The 22,141-nt window shown below is 40.2% G+C and overlaps 1 protein-coding gene across 2 annotated transcripts; it reads left to right on the forward strand.

Moving 5' to 3' along the window:
- The first annotated feature begins 421 nt into the window (after window positions 1–421).
- On the forward strand, window positions 422–17,752 carry ccnjl (cyclin J-like). Of its 2 annotated transcripts, none has more exons than XM_031751174.2 (6): window positions 422–691; window positions 1,372–1,458; window positions 4,899–5,109; window positions 13,757–14,056; window positions 14,148–14,307; window positions 14,400–17,752. In XM_031751174.2, the coding sequence occupies exons 2-6, from the start codon at window positions 1,390–1,392 to the stop codon at window positions 14,902–14,904; spliced, it is 1,245 nt and encodes a 414-aa protein (XP_031607034.1). In that variant the 5' UTR covers window positions 422–691; window positions 1,372–1,389; the 3' UTR covers window positions 14,905–17,752. The 2 variants fall into 2 exon arrangements, with proteins under 2 accessions (XP_031607034.1, XP_031607035.1); XM_031751175.2 differs by having other exon boundaries at window positions 1,375–1,458.
- The last annotated feature ends 4,389 nt before the right edge of the window (window positions 17,753–22,141 follow it).

Genomic DNA, 22,141 nt, shown 5'->3' on the forward strand with positions numbered 1-22,141 from the left:
GTACAGTTAGCTCTCACACTTGATGTGTCACCAACTAGCATATTTAAATAGACAACTTCAATACTAAGAGCATTTCAAAAATCACTGGAATTCTTGCTCAAATGGAATACTGTCTGGGATTTCTGTCTTAAAAGATAGGTAAATGTTTAATATAATATAATATAATATAATATAATATAATATAATATAATATAATATAATATAATATAATATAATATAATATAATATAATATAATATAATATAATATAATATGCATTCGTTAACATTTTGTATATTAAATAAATGAAAAGAGATCCTTTGCTGAACTGTGGCCATTTGTAGTTCTAGCGGTGACCTTTAAAGACTACAATTCCCAGGCGGGGGGAGGAACCTCACGTTTAGCGCACGAGCTCTGTAGACCAACAGTAGCAGCTGGCTGAGCCGAAGAGGCTACTTTGTTAACAGCGAAGCCACCGGAGAGAAAACGGCTCAGCGGTTTCTCTCGGAAAAGTGTGAGCAGTTTGGGGGAAACGGGGAACCCGAAGGCCTGTCGGTGGGATTTAACGGTGGCAGCTATTCTGTTTTGTGTTATTAACTTTGTTTTTTCGCCGACAAAAAGAGGTCTTACTCAAAGTTGAGCCGTAGAGGAGTTCTCTCGTTCAGGATGTCGGACTGAGACAAAGGGGTCTGGGGGGCATTCCCGACGGAGCGGTGAGTGGAACTACCAAGACTAAAAAAAAAAAGAAAAAGTTTTCTTTGTTGCTGATTGCCGGAAAAATAAGCTGAGTTTGTGATGAGTTGTTCGGCTTTGTGGTATCGTTTTTTTTTTTTTTTTTTTTTTAAAACAGGCTCAGTATTTCTGAGCTCGGTGGGCACAGTTAACTTGTAGCCCGTCTGTTTGGCCGCAGTCTCGTGGTGCGGAATCGCCTTCAGTTATAACCTAAATGTAGGACTGGTTGGTGATTTGCCGTCGCGACGAACAACCACGTTAAAAAGTGAGATTTTATGGAAGGCTGCTTTGATGAGACTGACCTACAGCGTGGTCGAAGGGGGCATTTAACCGAACCATTACGTTTCCGAACACAGAAAATGGCCTATGCGGAGAAATAGACCTGTGCAGCGAGATAAAGGTGTTTAAAAACTTCAGCAAAAACGCATTTCTCGAAAGGGAATTTATTATATTTTTACTGTCAACAAGAAAAAAAACCAGCTAGCTTACTAATCCTACATTTTAAATTAAAGAGAACAGTTGTAGAAAGACTTAAATTAAGCTTCACCTTCTTTCCTCTCATGTGGTAAAATCATTCGCAACACTTTCAGTTTGGTGGTTATACTGGCTTGGCCTTGCTTCTTTCTTCAAGTACCTGAACTTTGTCTGATTTTGCTTTCAGCAGGTAAAACTTGGAAAGATGGAGAGGGAGCTGGAATGGTGGAAGGATCAGTTAGCTGCAGATATCCATCAGTCCCTCCGCATTAAGGTGAGTTTGTCTGAACTAAGCTCTGTTTTAACAGGAAGTTTTATTTTGCCGACCTTCTTCTGACTGCTTGCGCTTAGGATAACTTACATTCACTTTTAAAGACAGTAACCCCCTTCCTCTCCTCACAGCACTAGGCTTTTGCAGCTGACATTTTCAAACAGTGAGGCCAAAATCAACAGTCTGTGAATTTAAAAAAATAAAAAACGTGCTACACTTTTGCAGTGCAGTGCTTATCTTTATCACCAGCTCAGAGGAAGTCTAGAAAAACGCCAGCAAGCATTGACAGTTTTACTTCTGCCTAATCAAATCCGTGAATTAAAGTGATTAACGGTAAGTCAACAAACACTGATGTTAAACTCTCAACTGCAGCTTTGCCAAAATTTGTTACTCAAAGGGATTATAACTGTTTAGTTTTAGTTTTTTAATTGCACTTTAGCCTTGTTCTAAAGACCAAGTGATTACTATTGATTTTCGGAAGAAAATGTTAAAAGTAATTTTTCTTTTTTTGAGCAGTTGTAGCATGCATTTGGATTAAACCCTGAGCTGTATTGATATTCCACAACAAGATGTAATGTTGCGAGGAAAATATAATTACTCGGTCCTGCTGTCTGTTTAAACATAGTCTAAATTAGATTACATGGAGGATTTAAGGCTCATTAATTGAGAACATCTTAATTAACCTCAGAGTGTGATCATATTTCTTCCCCATGTGCCACTTTAATGGAGACATCTGTCACTTTTCTGGCATTTTCATCTTCATAGTGATGGAGCTCAGGTTTAGAAGATCAGGTATCTTAAATGTGCCACAAATCGGAAGAATGTGTGTAGAATGAGGAGTGTAGCGTATCGGGTGGTTGTGAGCTGCATGTAATGAGTCACTCGCTTACATAGCGTTTGAATCAGTTTACGCATGCTGGACAGTGTCTGACTCAGAGCGAGCTGTCAATTACACTGAAAGTCTCTATGCAGAGCTGGAAACAAAACAACACGCCCACTCTTTTCTCATCTGTGACAATGAGAGACATGGTGTCCGTCTCAAGTGTTTCTAGTCAAATCTAAAGCAACTGTTTTCACCACAGTATGATATGCAGCACTAAATGATGTAAAGTTACAATACAGAAATACCTGGTGGATGCCGTGCAGACCTGCCTGTGTTTTACTGCAGTGAGTTAGACAGTTTCAAGTCAGGTTTTTCTCAGTTTCTAAATTATTTTGATCAGGCGACTGATTTGTAAACGGTTGTGGTGTTTTTTTATACATTTTTTTCTGGTCATGGACTTTAATCTTTTACCCAAATTCACAGGAGTCTTGTTCGTCTACGCAAGGTCGCAGATACCACTAGATGTCTTCATGCAGAAACACACTACAGTTGTTTCAAAGAAAATTGGGAAGTGCTTGACAATCATTGCTTTACCTAGGCCATATGGGGAATAAAAGATATATAGGAAAGACAACAGAGCATAGAAAATCACATTGGGTTTTAAGTAGTAAAAAAAAAAAGATAAGAATCAAGTTAAATAATAATAGTAAAATAAAGTGGATTAAACCAGATAATGCAAATTGAAGCATGGGTACACTGTTATCCCCCGATTACATGTAATAAATGACCATAAGACTTTCATTTGAATTTGAACAGACCTCAAGATTTCAGATTTTGTTCTCAAGACTAAACTGTTTTTACGTTGAAATGACTGTTTACTTATGGATGATTAACCATGCCAGATGAAAAAAGAATGCTGCTTTTAGATGGCTTGAAAGCTGACAAACAGAACAACTCGTTTATCTAGAGTAATTCTTCTTTTTTCTTTTTTTTCAAAAATAAAATAATTGTCAGTTGCTTGGTTGTTTTATGTCTTCAGAAACAGTAAATTTCCATAAACCTGTAATGGAAAAGATTGGTGAGTCAGTGTCAGAACAGTGTTTAAATAGGCCCTCACGCGGTCTTCACATTTCCTGCATGGCGCCTTTACCCCCACAGTCTCATCCAGTCTTAATGATGTGTGCTGCAGCGATAATGCCCTGATGTGGGAGATAGCGGTGGTGTGTAGCATGTGGCAAATTATCAGACATGCAAATCAGTAGGCAGCTGTGGAATCCTTAATTATGGTGCGGATCCCCCACAAAGGCTCCTCTGCACTCCTCGCAGACCCCCCCAGAGCCCTGCAGACTCCAGTAGCCCTCCCCTCTTTTCACATCCACCCCCATTCTCCTGCTGCCCTTGTACCCCGAGACAGACAGATGGAGCAGAGTTTGGGGAGGACTGGGTGATATGATAGGTCATGGCACCGGGGGTTGGTGTTGCTATGTTGATTTGGTAGGGGGTACTGTTTATTTTTAAATTCCGCTGAAGTGCCAGTCTGAGGACTTTTTTTTTAGTTTTGCATTCACAGCAAATAATTTTTGTGCAGCGTGTCGGCTATAATAGTACACATTTCCATTAGTGCATTTCAGAGAAAGGGCTGATACTAGTATTGGCTGATCTGCCAGGTTTTTTAGCTGCTGCCCTCCAATTTGTGATTCATTATAATCGAAGAATGATAAACAAGAATGGAAGGCAGCAGTTTATGGATATATAACAACTGATTACTAGTCAGATTGGACGATTTGATCCAACCTAAACTATGGGATATTCTTGAACAGCAGTCCCGACATAATGTGGATATTTTCCCTTTATTTTAAGGACCCCTTGCTGGCCCTAAGGAGATTAATCTGCCAATCCTTGATCTCTTATCAAATCCCAAAGCCCTTGTTTTTATACATCCATACAGAGAGCAAAAAACCCCCATAAAAACAAAAAACATATTCAAGTATTAGTATCATGAATTCAGGGGGAATAGCTGTTCTGTGTACGTGCAGTTCTAAATGTCTCCTATTTCTTACTCTGAGGCAGATTTTGAAACTAGAAACTTGGTCTCTCTCCAGTTTTCTGTAGCTGATTGGGAAGATACCCAATGCTGATTCAATGCAAATGCCCCCAAGTGTCTTCATTCCACTTTGAAACACATGCAGCTAATTGAACATGAATAGGAGATGGGCTAGGGGTGAAACCTAATCCTATCTACCACTCAACCTCCACTGGAGGCCCTCCCCTTCCCTCCCCATACCACATACACAACTCATCACACACAAACCCTCACCCCTTTGTTCAGAGACCCCTGCAATGACCCAGATTAGCTCCAGTTCTCTGCTTCAATGGTGAATTAAATGAAACTAGTCCAGGGTTGAATCATAATCAAGAGTTTTTGGTATAAAATTAATTTCCTTTCTTAATATGAGTATCATACTCACCACTCTCCTAACAGTAGTGAATCTAGTCAGCATGGGTCACCATTATTATGCATATTCTTTTCAACCCCCACGCTTTTTCATCACTGCTTCCTGCCCACCCTGTTCCTCTCACACCCCGTTGTTAACATCTCTGTTATCTTTTCTCTCCTCAGGAGCTGAAGTTGCCGGCCTACCGGGCCCATTCTCCCCAGATTGGCATGCGACGGTACTTTGCAGACTTGTTGGCCATCCTGAGTAATCGCTACCAGCTATGTCCTACAGCACGTCACTTGGCAGTCTACCTGCTGGACTTGTTCATGGACCACTATGATGTGGCTGTCAGGCAGCTCTACGTCATTGCTCTCTCCTGTCTGCTGCTAGCTAGTAAGTTCAGAATCAGCTCTTTATTTTCTCAAAACTTGCCCCTTGCTTTTTCTATATTCCAAGCACTTAAAAAAATATTGTCCTTGATAAAAATCCTAAACGTTATCTCAAAATAATCCCATCATGCTTTTAAATGGATTAGAGGTAATTTCACACCTTTTGATAGCTGAACGTGTTATCACACAGGTAATAAATGGGCTGCTGTTAGAGAAACCTTGTTCTCTAACACTATCTTTCACAAGTTAGCCCCACTATTCAAGTTGATTGGAATTAGTTTATTTATGAAGCCATGGCTGTTTCGGTCTGTGTTTTTGATACTCTGTGTTTTAGAGCAATAAATATAAAAAACGCTTGGTTGTGGTGCTTTTTGGCTTGTGTCTTCTAACGTAAAAAGGACCATATGAACATGTTAAGAAGCATGAAGTTGATTTTCTTTCTTAAAACTCTTCTTTTTTTTTTATTTGAAAGTTTTAATTGATGTTCTAGATGATTTTCTTAAGCTTTAATCTGACAGGAACCTTTACTGAGGTTAAGGTTTAAGTTCTCATCTTAAAAAGTGTTATATTTCATCTTGTAACTACACATGGTTGCACTGTGAGTCTGTTGTGCTAAAAGAAATGCTTTGACTGTGGTTTGTGCACAGATGGCACAAGGTGAAACACTTCCTGCAACTAAGCTATTTTGAGTTACACTCTAGAGATGCTTTTTTCCCCTTCCAGCTCCACCTTCTAACTGAACCGTATTGACAGTTTACTGTTCACTGAGTTGTTGGTTTAAGATAAAACCAGGTTTCCAATGTGACAGCATGATGGTTCCATTGTTTTTGAGAAACCGTTGGGATTATGCTCATGCCTGCAGAACTTTATCTCTATCTTTGATCCTTGTTGTAATATGATCTGAGTGGCTACCTCAGTTTGAGCCCGAGATGAACTAGTGTTGCACTTTCTGAGGTTAAAATGTCCTCTAATTAAAGCTGCAACATTTTGTTCTTTAAAAAAAAACTCTTATTGAAAACATTTAATTGATTGCAAATTCCAGCTTACACAACATCCCAATGCAAATCTAATTTACTACCATTAGATGTTCACTCTAATGGCACTTTTCTGCTATGATCAGCAGAGAAAGTATGGAGATACTGTGTGCTTTCTTATTGTCAGCAAACACTTAAAAAGACCAAATCCAGCTGTGATTTGAGCCTGCTAATAGACTGTTGTTTTCCATCTTTGTCATAGAACTCCTTTGTTGTTTCAAACTTATTAAAAATGCATCAGTGTGCACAGATGTGAATGCTTTGGTTGTAGTTGCATCCATTTCAAAATGTCTTTTTCTGTAGAAGTGAGTGAAGTAGTGGTTTAGTTTGATTAGTAACAATTTGCTTTTCTGCTCTGAAGTCAAAAAATGTTTCTTTGTGTTTTGTGTAAAGCAGGTGTGTTAATCAATCTCACCCCCTCCCCCCTAGTGCTGATGCAGGGTGTAGGTTGTGTGGTAGTTATTAGTGTCTGTATGCCTGTCTGGTGATTAACAGACTGTGAGGATTTCTGTACGTTAATGTAGCCCTTGGCATCATGGGTAATTAGACTAATGATGCTGTCAGAGTAAGAGTCTGGAATGGGGCCTGTTCACTTGGGAGGGCTCAGTTAGTGTGTGTGTGTGTGTGTGTGTGTGTATGGATAGTCACATACATGCCGCTTTTGCAATCAGAAGTCTCTGTGGTGTGATAAATTTGAATATAAGACTTGAAAGAGGTTTTATTTAAAATCAATCTCCTGAGAATCCAAGAATAGCTTTGTGAGTTTGTTAATTTAGTGATGTAATTATTATCAACTCAACCTGGAAAGAGGTTATCCTTCTAATCACTAATAATTAATCAATTTCAGAAAAAAAAAAAATCTTTTGATTGTGGCTTTCAGATACCAAGGCTTTATCTTGCTCTCCTCCGTGTTCACAATCCTCCAGGACTTGAGGGAGTCTCTGTCATGATTGATGAGGGCTTGAAAGTGCATTTGAATCAAAGTTGTCTCGGGTTTTCATCTGTGCCTTGGAATCTGGCCTAGTTATTGAACAACCTCCCCAGGTCTAACTGACTGCCTTTGACAGACACGTACATTGTCTTTCTTTAAACTTTCCTGGCTTCCAAACTCTGTTAATTAATCAGTACCTCTTTTATACTTCACAGCAGTCACTGCCTAATCCTGTTACTCCATTATATGTGTGTTTTTGTGGGAACTTGTGAGTGCTTGTGTTTACGCAAAGGTGAGCTCCTCTTCATTTGTGGTAATGTTATGGTCATTTTTTTTATAAACCAATTAAGTGGAATTGAGGTTTATTGACTGTTAATTTTTATTTTAAGAAGAAAGCCAATATATTCCCTCAGAATTAAGTATATGTTGTGTTGAAGTCCTGCAGTGATACATCAGTCTTCTTGACATTTTTTTTTTTCTGATCAGGACAGGTGAACGCTCCTGAATGAATCTCATTTACAAGCTCTCGCTGAAAGTGGTTTTTAATATTTTGTTCCATGAGCCCTACAAGAAAAGAGCATCCTGTGAAACAACACAGCTAAAGAGACTCAGTCATATTGACTACATCGTGCACTTACATAGGCGTCGGAGCCCGGGGGTGGGGAGGAACTGTGTGCCGAGGGGCACCTGCCATATGCTCTCCGAGTCAGGCCTCAAACAAAAGCCAGTCAATGCAAGCAGGCCAGCCAGCCAGCCAGACCCTTCCCATAGAGGGGGAGGGGAGCACACTCCAAGGGGTGGAGGTTGTTGTGTGTGCAGGCGTGTGTTTGTGTGTGTGTGTATGGTAGAGATTTGCCGTAAGCTAATGTCACTAAAAGAGGACGTGGTTGCTGTGGCAACCTTGTGATAAACCCACTGAGTTCTTTCTTGTGGTCACCTAATTAAAATCCACATTCATGTCTGATCCATTTCAGAGTTTGCCATTAAAAGGGCGCCACTATTACCACCAACACACATACATAAAACTGGCTTGTTCTGGTAATGTCCCTTTACCTTCTGCTGCTGCTGGCTCTGTTTCCTCCTCGTTCTCTCACCTTGTCAGGGTCGGGCAGAGAGAGCCAGTCCTGGGACAGGATAGCCAGTAAAAAGCACTCCCACATCCCTGAGGGGGTTGGGAAATGAGTGGAGCGGTACTTCAAAGGCAGGTTGGCTGCTGATGTTAAACAGGGTAGAAAGGGAGGGCGAGGTGGTAGCCTGCAAAATGGGAGATGTTAGAACTGAACCACTCAGCGGGGTACCCTAAAATGTTGATTAATAGGGGACTCACTTCCCTCGCTGTCCAAATCTGTGATTCTGATGGAACGGTTGACATGTGGTCACAATAAAGAAGTGTTGTGATCCACAAGTTTGCTTGAAAATGTTCTTAAAAATATCCATAAACAGATGCGGCAGTCCATCTTTTTGTTTGAGATCTTTTGTGTAATTATAACCCACAACTGCAGGCAAATGTCAATATTTAGTCGAATTTTGTGTTTTGTTGTGCAATGCCTGAAGCTCTGTTTCCCCACAAACTCCCTGTGTCACCACACATACTGCATGGCATTTCACACAGTCAGCCTCTGAATCCCCCCACACATTCTCACACACATATATACATGCAGGACTGAGTCTTCTCAGTTTCTCCCTGCTCACCCAACCATTCAGCATCAGGGGTCAAGGGTCGGCCCAGGCCTACATTGTAAGAGCTGGCAGAACCAGGGGTGTCAACACAGAGGTTCTGTGATGGAGCTGTGACCAATTTTTCCCTGCCAATGAAAGATGAACCGACAAATTCATTGTGTTTAAAGAGCAGAGGAAATTCCTTTATGGCTGTCAAGTTGAAGAGAGAAAGCAGGGTGAACTTTATTTGTGTGAGATTATCAGCATTAATTGATAGCAGTAACAAATCCTGTTTGGGAAGTCATTCACATGTACACAGAGCTGTTGGTCGATTTCTTTGAAGCTTTGTTGTGTATAAAGTCTTTTTTTTGTCATTCAGGGCTTCTGGTTTAATGTGTCCCTTTTCAAATATATATTTAGATTTTCACCAAGAAATCTGGAAAGACGCTTAAATGGTTTTAGATCTGGTGGAGAACTACCGGGTGAAGAAAGTTTGAAGGCTGATTGAAAACTGGTAGAGTTGCACATTGTCAGCAAAATGGAGTGAAACAGAAAATGAGTCCTGTCTGTGTGAGAGTACAACTATCAGGTTTCCTAACAGCCCCTATCACTCTAAACTGCTTTCCATCTCCACCCCCAACTCCCATTTCTTCCCTAAATGACACACCTGGGAGGAAGCCTTGCATCGTGGTGTTACCTCTTCCTAACCCTTAACCTGTAACACACATCATTAAGTCTGAATATTTTCAACAACCTGCTCTACATTTTCTCATCATTATTATCACCAGTGGGTTCTGTGAGAAATGGGTGTCTTGTAGTTGCTCTGTATGGAGAAGTAGCAGGTTTAGATGAAAAGGAAAGCTTTTAAATAAAACCTCTGGAGTGTCACTCTATGCTCCTTACTGACTTGAGATACAATCATGTAGCCGTCTGCATTCCAGGTGAGCTGAACTCACAGGAGAGGAATGCATCATCTCTTTCATACTGGCAACAGTGAAACGGCACACTGTTATCCCAATAAAATAACAGTGAGAAGATATGATACAATTTACAAAGCCAAACACTGACATTAGTACTTGTATGATTGTATGTATGATTAGTACTGGTATGTGTACACTTGTGGATTTAACAGGGTAGTGCTATATACTATTTTGCACAGTTGGTTTTGTTTTATACTTTTCAAAACAGATGGGAATGACTCTATAATGCTATTTAGCTCTGGATATTTATCATTTAACAATAATTTTATATGACAAAAGTTTTGGTAAGTAATTAACGATTTAAATAGTATTTGAAGACAAATGTCTCAAATTAGTCTAAAGTAATTTTCTTACTGTAGTTCATCTTGTCCATTGTCTCCTGGAAAGCAGAGTTAGATTTTAGATGCTGTTGTAGGAGGAAAAAAAACTATGATCCTAGAAGTCCTAGAAATGGTATTCCGACGTCACAGAGTTTCTGCTAGAAACATGAAGTTTGTTTGATGTCCGCTCCACCACCGCTCCACCTGGTAATCTCAAAAATAGATCCTGGCTGCACTGTATGTGTGAAAATGACTTAAGCCTTCTGTTAGAGGAAATTATATGTTTTCATTTTTGACTGCTGTTTGGATAAAAATGTGAAAATTGGGGAACATTATCTTTCAATTTTGAGGAACACATTGGCTATTTTTCACTATTTCTTAACTTAATTAAAGCTAGTTAATCAGAAAAAACTATGAATAGATGGCTGAATAATGTATAGTTACATTTTTAGTGCTCTTTTAGATAAACATTCCCCATGGTAACTGGTCTGATTTATTGTGCTTCAGGAAAAATAGAACCAGCAACTACTTGTAGTCTTAGTTGTAGGCTTTTTGATTTCATCTGTCTGTTATGGTGCAGGCTTTCTGTCGTTCAGAACAAGATTCCTCAGACCGACCCATGTCGGTGGTGGAGAGAGAGAGCTATGTTACACTGTATTCGCCACACATGAAAAAGACTTGCTGCTGCAAGTGTGTGTCCAATCTAGTGAAGTATAATTAAACTTTTTTGTTCAAGAGGAGCACTCTGTCATCGCCACTAAGCGCAGTATCACAGTATGTGTTTAGGTTAGACAGTCGAATCATTCCTCAGACAGCCTCTTGGAGCATGCTCTCGTGTACCGGGAATGGCAGCAATGCATCATACAAGAATGTCTTAATCTTACTGCAAATCAGAAACAGAGTTGGTGCGAGACACTCTTATTATGTATATGTTATGGCTGTTTAGGGTTATTCTCTAGTGAGCTGAGGCATGCAGAGAAGCACAAAATGTGCTAATCTTGATCAAGCCTATCTGTTAGTGTGATTGCATGTAGTTCAGACTTGTTGAATATGAAGTGTAAATGACACGAGGATGCCCTTTCAGACATTAAGTTGCTATATTCAGATGCTTTCAGATTGCAGGAGAGAAGTGGGTGGGTGAATAAAGTGAATTTATTCACCGTCCTGTGTTTTTTGATGATGTGTTCACTTATTGAAATGACACACTGTAATGTCCACGATATTAATTTAAACCTGTTTCTGGTTTAAAGTCTTGTTATGGTTTTGCAGATTTAACTGAAGATTATTTTTGGTCACTCATTGTTGTAAACCAGAGGAATAAGCACAGAACACAATAAGGAGCTTGACTTGTGTCTCTTAGGATCAAAGAGACTGGGGTTATGTGGAGATAGGGGGGCAGTGATGCCTTTTTATGGCAGTGTCTGTGTGGACATAGCAGTCTAGGAGCAGACAGGGACCTGATCCAGAGGATATGAGGGTGAGAGAATGGGACGAGTGTGGACTGAGCCATGGACTGAATCCGAGTGGTTGTAAAACAGCGCTGTTTCTTTGTGCTTCCTGTTCTGCCTGATAGACACGATTACTGCTCCTCTACTAATTACTGTCTCACCCCCACATCCCTGCATGTTGGCCTGCCAGTCCCATTCCCTCTCTTCCTCCCCCTGCTTAATGGTGGTTTGCAGCCCAGGTGATAAAATTTACACTTGTACGAAGACACTCTGCTCTACTAGACGTGGGCTCAAATATGAAAATGAGGTCTGTTGAAGACAATGACAGTAACGGGTAATTCTTGCTGTTTGTTTATAACTGTAGCCGGGTAAGGTCAGTAAAGCTCCTGTTTTCAGTTGTTCGTTGGCCTTGTCTTAGATTTGAAGATTTACCCCTGCGGAGAGTTTTCGTTGTTTCCAGATTAATGCATATTTTCACCAAGCTGAAGCGTAACAGTTTAATCCTACCAGCGTGATATAATGGGGTGACATTTTGTCTCCAGGCAGGAAAAATATGTATTTTTGATTATTTAAATGTCCGCAAATAAATTTCTTTTCTCAATGTTATACTATGTAAATACTGTCCTTAAAAAGAAAGCGAGAGAGGGCAAATTGGACATTTAGACATAAATATGCTTTAATAAACATGACAAGTTTGGTGGTCCTCAAAATTAGAAAAATACTTAATTAGTCAGATCGATATTGGCTTATTGTTAAGCAGTTGGGTTATCTGTATTTTTTGCAAATGGTCCCTGGCAACACGATCACATGCAGTCGTGTTGTCAGGGCCAAAGAAATATTTAATCTAGTTTAGAAACCTTTTCTCTCTTTCTTTGTCTATAATACAGCACTGATTTATTTATGTGTTTATGTATGTATTTATTTATTTGTTAAATGCTTCTCTTAGGTGCTTCGCAATTAAACTAAACTGTATTAACTTGATCTGTTCCTATTTAGCAAGTCTAAGCAGTATGAAAACATTTGTTACAGAATATTATTTTGTAATCATTGACTATATTTTTGGTGTAATTTATCTGCTAGGATGCACTTTTATATGTCCACAGGAGGACTTATACGTGTTTAAAAACTGCTTATAGCTACATTACGTTTCATCCCATAACCCATTTGTTTAATTTTAAAGTGTCTTATTGCACAGCTAAATGTCCAAGGTTTCTTCCCAATAATTAAAAGCAGTATTTAAAAAAATGTGAGCTCTGGCTTTGAGAGCCAGCAACTTCCATTGCGAGTTAGTAGTAAAAGCTGCATGCAGTTCGTTGCAGGCTTTAAAGAGAAGTCTGTATCAGTGTAACCCGACCCCTCCTCTCCCTCATTCTTAATGTTTGAGAAGAGGCCTGTTGGACCCTTGGATTAAAGGCAGAAACACCCCACTTCATTGGTCACATGGACCCCTGAGGCCTCAGGGCTGTTGCTATGGAAAGCAGGAAGTCTTAGGACGGGGAGGGGGACTCACCAAAAATGACATTGCTCTAATGTCTGCGAGGATCTGGAGTGAAACAAAGGGATAAAAGTACTGGGGATTGAGCAGACCGTGTTTTTCATAGAAAGTCCTTTTATGGTCCACTGTAAGCCTCCCTGGGCTTATTAGCGTAATCACTTTGGTCTATGGCCAGATGTTCAGGAGTAGCCAACTTAATTGCTAATTCTTAGTAGGTAATAAACTGCTTTAGAGCTAACCGTAAACCTGCTGCACATGATGGTTGTCTTGTTAAAAAAAGAGGGAAAACAATTAAATAACATTCTTGTGCAAAGATCATCATCACCCTTTTCCAGATGCAACTCATTCTGGTTCTGATTTTCCATTCTTACTTTCCTGTCAGTACATGAGATGATGTTAGTTATGAATTGCATGTTTTTGTCACTATGAGAGGTGCAGCTTATGACGGTTTAAATGAGTTGGTTCATATTTTATAAACCCATTAAAGCCTACAAAATGTATTTTATATTTTTAAAGATGGTAAAGACTTTTTTTTGGTTGAAAATCTTTATTCATAACACAAAAAACATATCTAAAAGTCTTCAGCATTTGTGTAAGGTTTTATATTTTTAAGAACTTGCAAGCTAAGTGCAATACAGAGGTTGCTTCCTTGAATACATATGTAAACTGTTACATAAGTTAAATAAATATTAGATGTTTCTATTGTTTGTCTTTATGGCTCTAAAGTCTGAAGGCGTAACTAAAGTTTTATAGCCACCCTCACTACATCTTTGCTTCTTTGCAGGCAAATTTGAGGAGAAGGAGGACCGGGTCCCCAAACTGGAGCAGCTGAACTCTCTGGGGTTCATGTGCAGCCTAAACATAGTTCTCAACAAGAAGGATCTGATCAAAATGGAGCTCCTGCTGCTCGAGACCTTTGGCTGGAATCTGTGTATGCCCACACCCGCCCACTTTATTGACTACTACCTCCATGCCTCAGTGCAGGAGGGCGACCTCTACAATGGCTGGCCACTGTCCTCCCTCTCCAAGACCAAGGCTTTCATGGAGAAATACACACACTACTTCCTGGAGGTTTCATTGCAGGGTGAGTTTAAAAGAGGGTAGTGAACTGGACTTTACTTAATGTGTCACACAGGTGTTGAACATAGAGTGATGATCTTTTTTCTCTTTTACAGACCATGCCTTTCTGAGTTTCAGACCATCCCAGGTTGCTGCTGCGTGTGTGGCAGCATCTCGTATTTGCCTTCAGATTTCTCCAAGTTGGACAACTGCTTTGCATTTACTAACAGGCTACACATGGGACCACCTCACCCAGTGCATTGAGCTGATGTTGCTGTAAGGGACACATAAACCCACACATTTCTTGACTAATTTCATTTTTTTCAGGGGGTGTGATAACGACTGAAATATGTGCCTTTCCCTTTTAGTGCTCATGACAACGATGTGAAGGAGGCCAATAAAGCCAAATCCACGCCTCCTCACCGGCCCTCCTCTCTGCAGTCCCAGCCGCAGACCTCTCACCTCTCTCCAGTGTCAGCCATCCAGAGACCAGCCTCCTCCACACCACAGCTGCTCTTTCAGCCAGATAGCTTTCCACACATTTCCCAGCATTCCCCATCCCTGTCCCAGCTGCAGGCACTAGCTGACTCCCAGGCTTTGGGGTCTGTGGTAAACATGTCTCAGGACTTTCTTCAGAGTCACAGGATGGGTCTTCTAGCTGGGGCCGCCTCCATCACTCCTGCGGGGGCGTTCCCCTCCTACCCAAGCCTAACCTCAGGTCTCCAACCGGGAGCACGTGGGCTGCCGCTCCAGGGCCCTATTTCTGTGCAGATGGCCCTTGCTGGAGAGCCGCGACATTGTCTGAGCATGGCTTACAGTGGGAGCTACCTGGGGGCTCATCACATGTTCACAGCTGGCTGCTTTGACAGGTGACGCCAGGAGACGGAGAGGGAACGCAAACCCCAACGGGAGTCCGCTGATAGAGACCTCCAAATCCCCAAACACCCACTTACAGACCTCCTTTCTCTCTCCGTCGCCACCGCAACAGCTTCAGCTTGCCCAGCTCCCTCGTCCCTCTCACAGAGACGCCTCAGACGCAAACAGAGGTCCAAAAGCAAGACAGATCCAGTGGAAGTCATCACACTGACATGACAACTGTTCCTCTGCCTCATGAAATACTGAGGCGCTGCGAAATTCTTATCCCTATATTCCGAGCTGACTTTATAAATCTGTGTTATTTTGAGACTGTCATCACTGTGAATGAGATGAAAGCAGCAGTGTGATCCAACACCCACCTCATTCAGTGCCTGTTCTCAGTTGTGATAGCTGAGCCAATTTTAGAAGTGCACAGAAGACAAAGTATTTGTGATAAGCATATCTTGCTGCTTGACGTTTTAATTTTTTTTTTGTTTTAAATTACTAATCCCAAAAATTGAACACGTGTTATAGAGAAAATTTGGCTGATATTGTTTTTTTTTTTTTAAAGCCACCATTTCAGAGAGATGAAAGAAATGGAGGCTTGTTGCTGACGTGGCAGGGCACAAAGAGACTGTGTATGTCAGTGGAAATTTTACTTGTCTCCTGCATGTCATTGAACATTGATCTAATGAGCTGAAGGGCTTCTCTGAGAATTCCTCACAACATAAGACCTCAGAGGGGACGAAGAAGTCATTGTTCTGTGCACAGCAGGTGAAGTCCGCAGCTCGATCATGCCTGCGGTATTTTTATCCCCCCCTCCCTCGTCATCTTTTTTCTCTCTCACCTCCAAAGTCGAGCCTTGTGGCTGAGCCCTCAACGCATGCAGGTGAACGTGTGGCTCTGTTAAAGCTGCAGGCTTTGTCATGCTAAAGTTTTAATTTCTCCAGCACCACTCAAAGAATTAAAAGACAAACTGATGTGACTGGACCAGCGTGGTGAAGGAGACACGACGCTGGTGTGTGTTGTACATATGAATTGCTGCTGCCTTCTGAACTGTTGGTTCTGTGTCTGTGTTAATGACTCAAATGTTTACATGAACCACTAAGTATCAGGGACTTTAACAAGATTATACTTGAATATGATGCCATTGAAACATGTCATAGCTTTTATTTATGACTTTTTTTTAAATATTCATTTTTGATATTATGTAGTTTTTTTTTGCCAGCTTAGAAATCCACCGTTGGTCAGTTAGTTTTCTTTGTAACTGTTCATAGAAACAGGCTCAGGTTTTGAGGCTGAAGCTAGCAGCCTTTCCTTCATTATTCTGTGCTTATGCTTTAAAGTGGATGCTAATTCAGCATCTGCGGGGGCTGTAATACTCCCTTTCTTCATCACTGGACCATACTGTGTAGAACTCAGTAACTGAATGCATGAAATAGTCTGCTACATAGCTGAATAAGCCCACGGTTGCTTGTTTGACACACCAGGATCTGCAGCCTGTTGTTTCTAATTGTTCCACATTTCTTCAGTCTTCCCGGTGCCGGCTGGTATCATAGTGATACTGTAACTTTGCTGACTCCAATTTCGGGATCTTTTTTACTATATTTTGACTGAATTAGGGCTGCAAATCGTCTGTTTGGGTTTTAGGTTGAGGAACTGTGTGATATTTCTGAAATCAGCTTAAAAACATTAATGATGTTTGATGTATTCATACTTTTTTTTTTTTTAACTCTACTTAAATATAGAAAATCTGCAGTTATATATGGCAAAGAAAAGCAGGCTGGAGTCAGGAAACATTTAAAGTACACATCAGTGAATCTGTTAATTGTTCACGCTGTTGACTGAACTTAAAGTGTCTTCTCAGCTTTGTAGAAAACTGTGATGTTGTTCTGGAAGAAGTGTAAACTCAGATATGCTACTTGGAATTTCTTGAACCTTGAATTGCCTGTCGTTTAAATGTCCCGACTTTTCACTTCACTCTGGTGTTAGTTGTTGACGTTGGGGAGCCTCCTCATGTCCGTGCCTTGTCGTGAGCAGCTGTCAGGCTCACAGACATGTACAGATATTTGTTAGACAACACTACATGAAGCTTCCTGAAACAGCATTACCCAGATTCATATAATCCTGCATCCACCAAAAGGACTTGTTGATGCGTTTCAGTCATATGAACTATGATACTATGCCTTTTTGTTTTCTAACTCTGTGTACAGTTTTGTTGTATTTTATGCATTCCATTTGTCTTCATTATATTTTAGTTCAGTCTTTTTCATATTCTTTCATTGAATGCTGTTGGTGTGAATTAGATTTGTTTTTTGTTTTTTAGTTAAATTTTCTTTCTCTCAATTCAAGAGCAACTTCTCATGGAGGTGTCAAAGGTGCAATACGTTGTTTTTGTTTGTTTGTTTAAATTGACCACAGCCATCACTGTCTCATGTTTACCACTGGTTCATCTTTTATAAGTTATATATAATTTTTTTTTTAATAATTGTGACTTGACTTGCTGTAAGCTGGATCTCCTCTAGAGGGGGACGGCGGGTTCTGAACACAATGAATATGTTGCATATTGCAGCATCAGGCTTGGGAGTGATAGATATTACCGAATGCATTTGTCTTTTAGCCAGTTTAACCATGCTTTTTTTGCTTTTCTTTTTTTCCTTAAGAAATGCTGATGCCAGTCACACCAAACAACCCTCGTCTAATGTGATAGTAACGAAATGACACCACAAACATCCAATTTGTATTTTTATATTCTTTTGTAGCCTTGGTTTATGTGACACTGAATGATAAAATGATCTGTTTTTATCATAAGGTGCCATGAAAAAAATAAACACACAAGTGATTGAAGTGAGTGTGTGAAAGGTGTGTTTCTTCTCAAGTGCCTGCAGCTTTTCGGGTGCACTATGGTTTCCACTGTTACTTTGTCTTAGAGAGAAGACAATGTAACAACTCCTGCAGGTTTTATACATAGCCCTCCAGCTGTGACCACATGCTGTCACTGCAGCACACCATTCATTAAACCTGCCCTGCGTTGAGCTAAAGCCACTGGAGCAGTTTAAATACATTTATTTAAGTGCTGTTTCTCGTCTTTTCTTCTGCTTTAAAATAATAAAAATACCCGGCACAGGTGTTTAGATTATGCATGAATGCAGTCTAGCATGTGCATACTCTTCCAGCACTTTGCAGTTAAGGTCGAATCTAAAGCAAATAATTTAATCAGTCAGTCCCACACTGTAACCACTGGTGGGGTAGTAAAGGAGCAGCATTGCTAATCAGAGTGCTGATGAACAAGTTAAGAATAATAAGAATAAGAATAACTATTTATCCCGAGGGAAATTCTTTTGTCATGTACATGCTCAAAGCAGCAGGAGAGACAGAGCAACAGATAAATAAGATGATATACAAGATATACAATAAGAATAGTAGTATACAGTAATGTACAGTAGTAGGATAGTGCAAGACATGGTATCAAATAACTCTAATGAAGTAATATAAATGACTGTATCCTGGAGAATAAATAACTATCAGTGCAGGCGATTCTAGAAAGTGACATAGTATTGTGCAATAGAATAAAGGGAGTAGCAGCGTATGATGGGGGGATGAAACAAATATATAATATTCAATAGGGTACTATGGGATAATATTGCACGGTCTGAAAAGGAACAGAATAACATAGGTAATAGTCTCAGGAAAATCACCTACAGAGTGAGGAAGAGTTATACAGTCTTATTGCCACCGGCACAAAGGATTTACTGTGGCAGTCAGTTCTGCATTTTGGGGCAATGAGTCCTTTGCTGCGTTTGCTCCGATGGTCCATCATGGGGGCGTGCATGATAGAAAGAAACTTTTTTAGCATTCTCCTCTCAGACACCTCCTCCAGGTTCTCAAGTCTGACACCCAGGACAGAACCAGCCTTTCTGATCAGTTTGTTCAGCCTGTTGGCATCAGCTGTCTTCACCCCACTTCCCCAGCACACAGCTGCAAAGAACACAACGCTCTCCAACACCGAGTGATAGAACATGGTCAGCATTTTCCTACCAACATTGAAGGACCTGAGTCGCCTCAGTAGGAAAAGCCGACTCTGCCCTTTTTTGAAGATAGCATTGGTGTTCATGGTCCAGTCCAGTTTACAGTCCAAGTGTACCCCCCGGTACCGGTAGTCCTCAACTATCTCCACATCAGCCCCTCTGATGGTGACAGGGGTAGGAGGAGGAGCCTGCTTCCTAAAGTGGCAGTTCTTTTGTCTTTGTGATGTTCAGTTGTAGGTGGTTTAGCTCACACCACTCGACAAAGCTGTCCACCACACTCCTGTACTCCTCCTCCTGTCCATCTCTGATACAGCCCACGATGGCAGAGTCATCTGAGAATTTCTGCAGATGACATGACTGAGACTTGTACCTGAAGTCAGATGTAGAGGGTGAAGCCTCTCTTCTGCTCCTGCCGTCCACCTCCACAGCTCCATCAGTGCTTTCTGTGTGGCATTTGACATATAGAAACCTATTCAGTGATGGGGCTCTCTCTGACAAACAAGACATTATCCTCTTGTATAATGCTTGCAAACCGACCACCCTCCTCATGTCGCATGCACAATAGTGAACTCTTAGAGACTGCTGAGCCTTACCTTTGTTCCCTGGAGCACAGCGGCATATTTATCTTACTGTGGAACTGAGAAAATCTGGAACGTTGTTTAATCATGTTTGCTTGCAAATATTTAACAATTTCAGTCACAGAATCCTAAAGAACCAACAAACAAACATGATACCACTGTGAGGAATTTTCCAGATCTTCAGTCTTCGGGGGCTCATCTGTAGAGGTGTGGATGAGGGGAGGGGGAGGGTGGTGCTCCAGGCGTCAGTTTGTTAATGGATCATTTTCCTGTAGGCTTTTGTATGCAGAGCTACAGAAGAAAGCTCCCGGCTTCCTTTGAATGTGTCCTCAAGAGAGGAATTTGGAAAAGGGTTGGGTGAGGAGGGGGATGCAGAGAAGGCTGCTCACCTCATGTCACAATGCAACATTTAATCAGTGTTATTGAAGGGCTTATACTGTAATTGCATCTAACACATGGCTAGAAATGTTTTGTTTATAAAGGTTAATGTGGGTGCTACTTCTTTAATACAATGGATATTTTTTGTCTTGGTACAGCAGGGGAGTGCTATATATAGTTTAAAATATCCAGTGCTTACTGTAGTGGGTTCATTGTCTGATTAATACAGTAAGGATCCATTGGAGGGTTTTTTTTATAATGTCATGTAAATTTGTAATAAATGTGTATATAAGTTGACTTGACAGTAAACAGCATGGTTGATCATGTATCATATGTTTCCCCCTGTATCATTATTTTATTTCATTTTATTTTATCCAACGTCACTTAAAAACACTGATTCAGAAGCACAGGTGTTCTGTTAAATACACCTCCCACCCCCCTCCACATAAGTACACATGACATGAAAAAACCCCCACATGTTTGATGTTATGCTCAATAAAAAAGCCCAGCTACATGATAGGAACCTTATGATATGACATCATATGCGGGATTTTAACCACACAAGAGCTTAAAACTTGACAGATTATAGATGATGATGACAGAGGTTCTGTTTTTTCTCTTTCATGATGAAATGTATCACTGATATAGAAGTGCATTAGAAGTATATATGCATAAATACTTCTTATTTGCCACTGTCCAAGTGAACACAGCAGTCTTATAAGACTAAAAAAGTTTTTTCAACTATATTTACTTTCCTTTGTATTTTTTTAAATTTTCTTTTGCATTATTAGGGAAATAATTCCCACAGTGTTTCGAAACAGACTGAAAATCTCTTAAATATTTTTTTTTCTCTTGCAAAGATTGAAATCTTTTTTACTCTGAAATGGATTTAAAAGCCAAACTCTTCTGTTTTTATGAAGAAATAGGGCACCTCCTAGTGGTGAGATTAGAGAAACGCACCTGTAGCCTGGAGTGTCGAGCACAAAATTCATATTAAAGCCAACAGCCACAAAACCACATGCTGAGGGTGAATCGGTCAGTAGGACGGACTAGACGTGCAATAACCGAACAATCGGGATTTTTCTCACTACTAAACTGTGCTGTTCCACTCTTTCCTCACTCTAGAGGTTTTAGAATCTGATTTGATCCTTTATCTATCTATAATCTGTTATTTTGGAAAACATAATGTACAAGGTCTATAATTTTAAAGCAGAGCTGAAAGAGGAGATGTAGCATCAGTTACCTCTCATTGTGTGGGACCATTTTTAAATACTAAAACTTAATGGGATGGGGAGAAGCACAGATTTAAATGCTTATTGTCACACGTCAATGGTTAATTAATGGTTTTGATGAATCAAAGCACCACAAACTACAAAAAGGATTAAAGATCCACCTGAAACAATCTTTACTAGCAGGTTTATTTTGCACAGATGTGTATGGGGTTGTATTTATGATATCTGTCCCTCCTCGGGTTTTCATGTATCAAATATGCACAGAAATATATTTTCCCATGTGTTAAACTGGCTTTGAATTTGCTTTGAATTTGCTTTTCCACTTAACGGAGTTTATTTACAGTTTCAAGAACAAGATAAAACAGTAACATAAAGGAAAGAGAGTAAAAGAGAAGTTGACTTTGAGTTCATGAATAATTTCGATACAAAAAGGAAGTGATGAAAATGACAGGAAACTTTGCACTTTAAAAACTGTTGCTGCAGAAGTTCTTCAGCAGTTTATCTTGTTCATCAGCGCATCAACTCTGTGGTATCACCGTCAAGTTTCAGGGAAAATATGAAGATAATAAAAGACTCGGAGGAAGTTATTAAAATTACTGTACCTCTTGTTTATGCCTTTGTTAAGGAGTACTGTGACGATTCATACCATAAGCTAAACGAAGTGTTTTTTCTGTTAATGCATAAAAAAAAGATAACATGTTTTGAAAGGAAGGGAAACTGAAAAAGCATCAGATGCACAGGCTCTGGTGTAATATGAGCAAAAGACCCATTTTCCCCTCTCTGTCAGCAGATGTGGTTTTACTTCTGTTCTTTGAGATCAGCTGTGGAAGATTGCACTGCGTAAGCGAGTTTCATTCACTGGTAAAGAAAGATGAGAATGATGATCTTTCACAGGACGCTCTGCAATTACAGAACAAGGTCTCGCAAGTTTGAACAAAGTAAGAGACCAAAAAGCAACACCCTTAAGGTCGCTGTGTGCTTGCAGCATTAGAATCAGAGGGGAAAGTGTGACTAATGGTTTTAATAATCGTACTAATAA

The sequence above is a fragment of the Oreochromis aureus genome, linkage group 2 (genome assembly GCF_013358895.1).
Source record: "Oreochromis aureus strain Israel breed Guangdong linkage group 2, ZZ_aureus, whole genome shotgun sequence".
Taxonomy (NCBI): domain Eukaryota; kingdom Metazoa; phylum Chordata; class Actinopteri; order Cichliformes; family Cichlidae; genus Oreochromis; species Oreochromis aureus.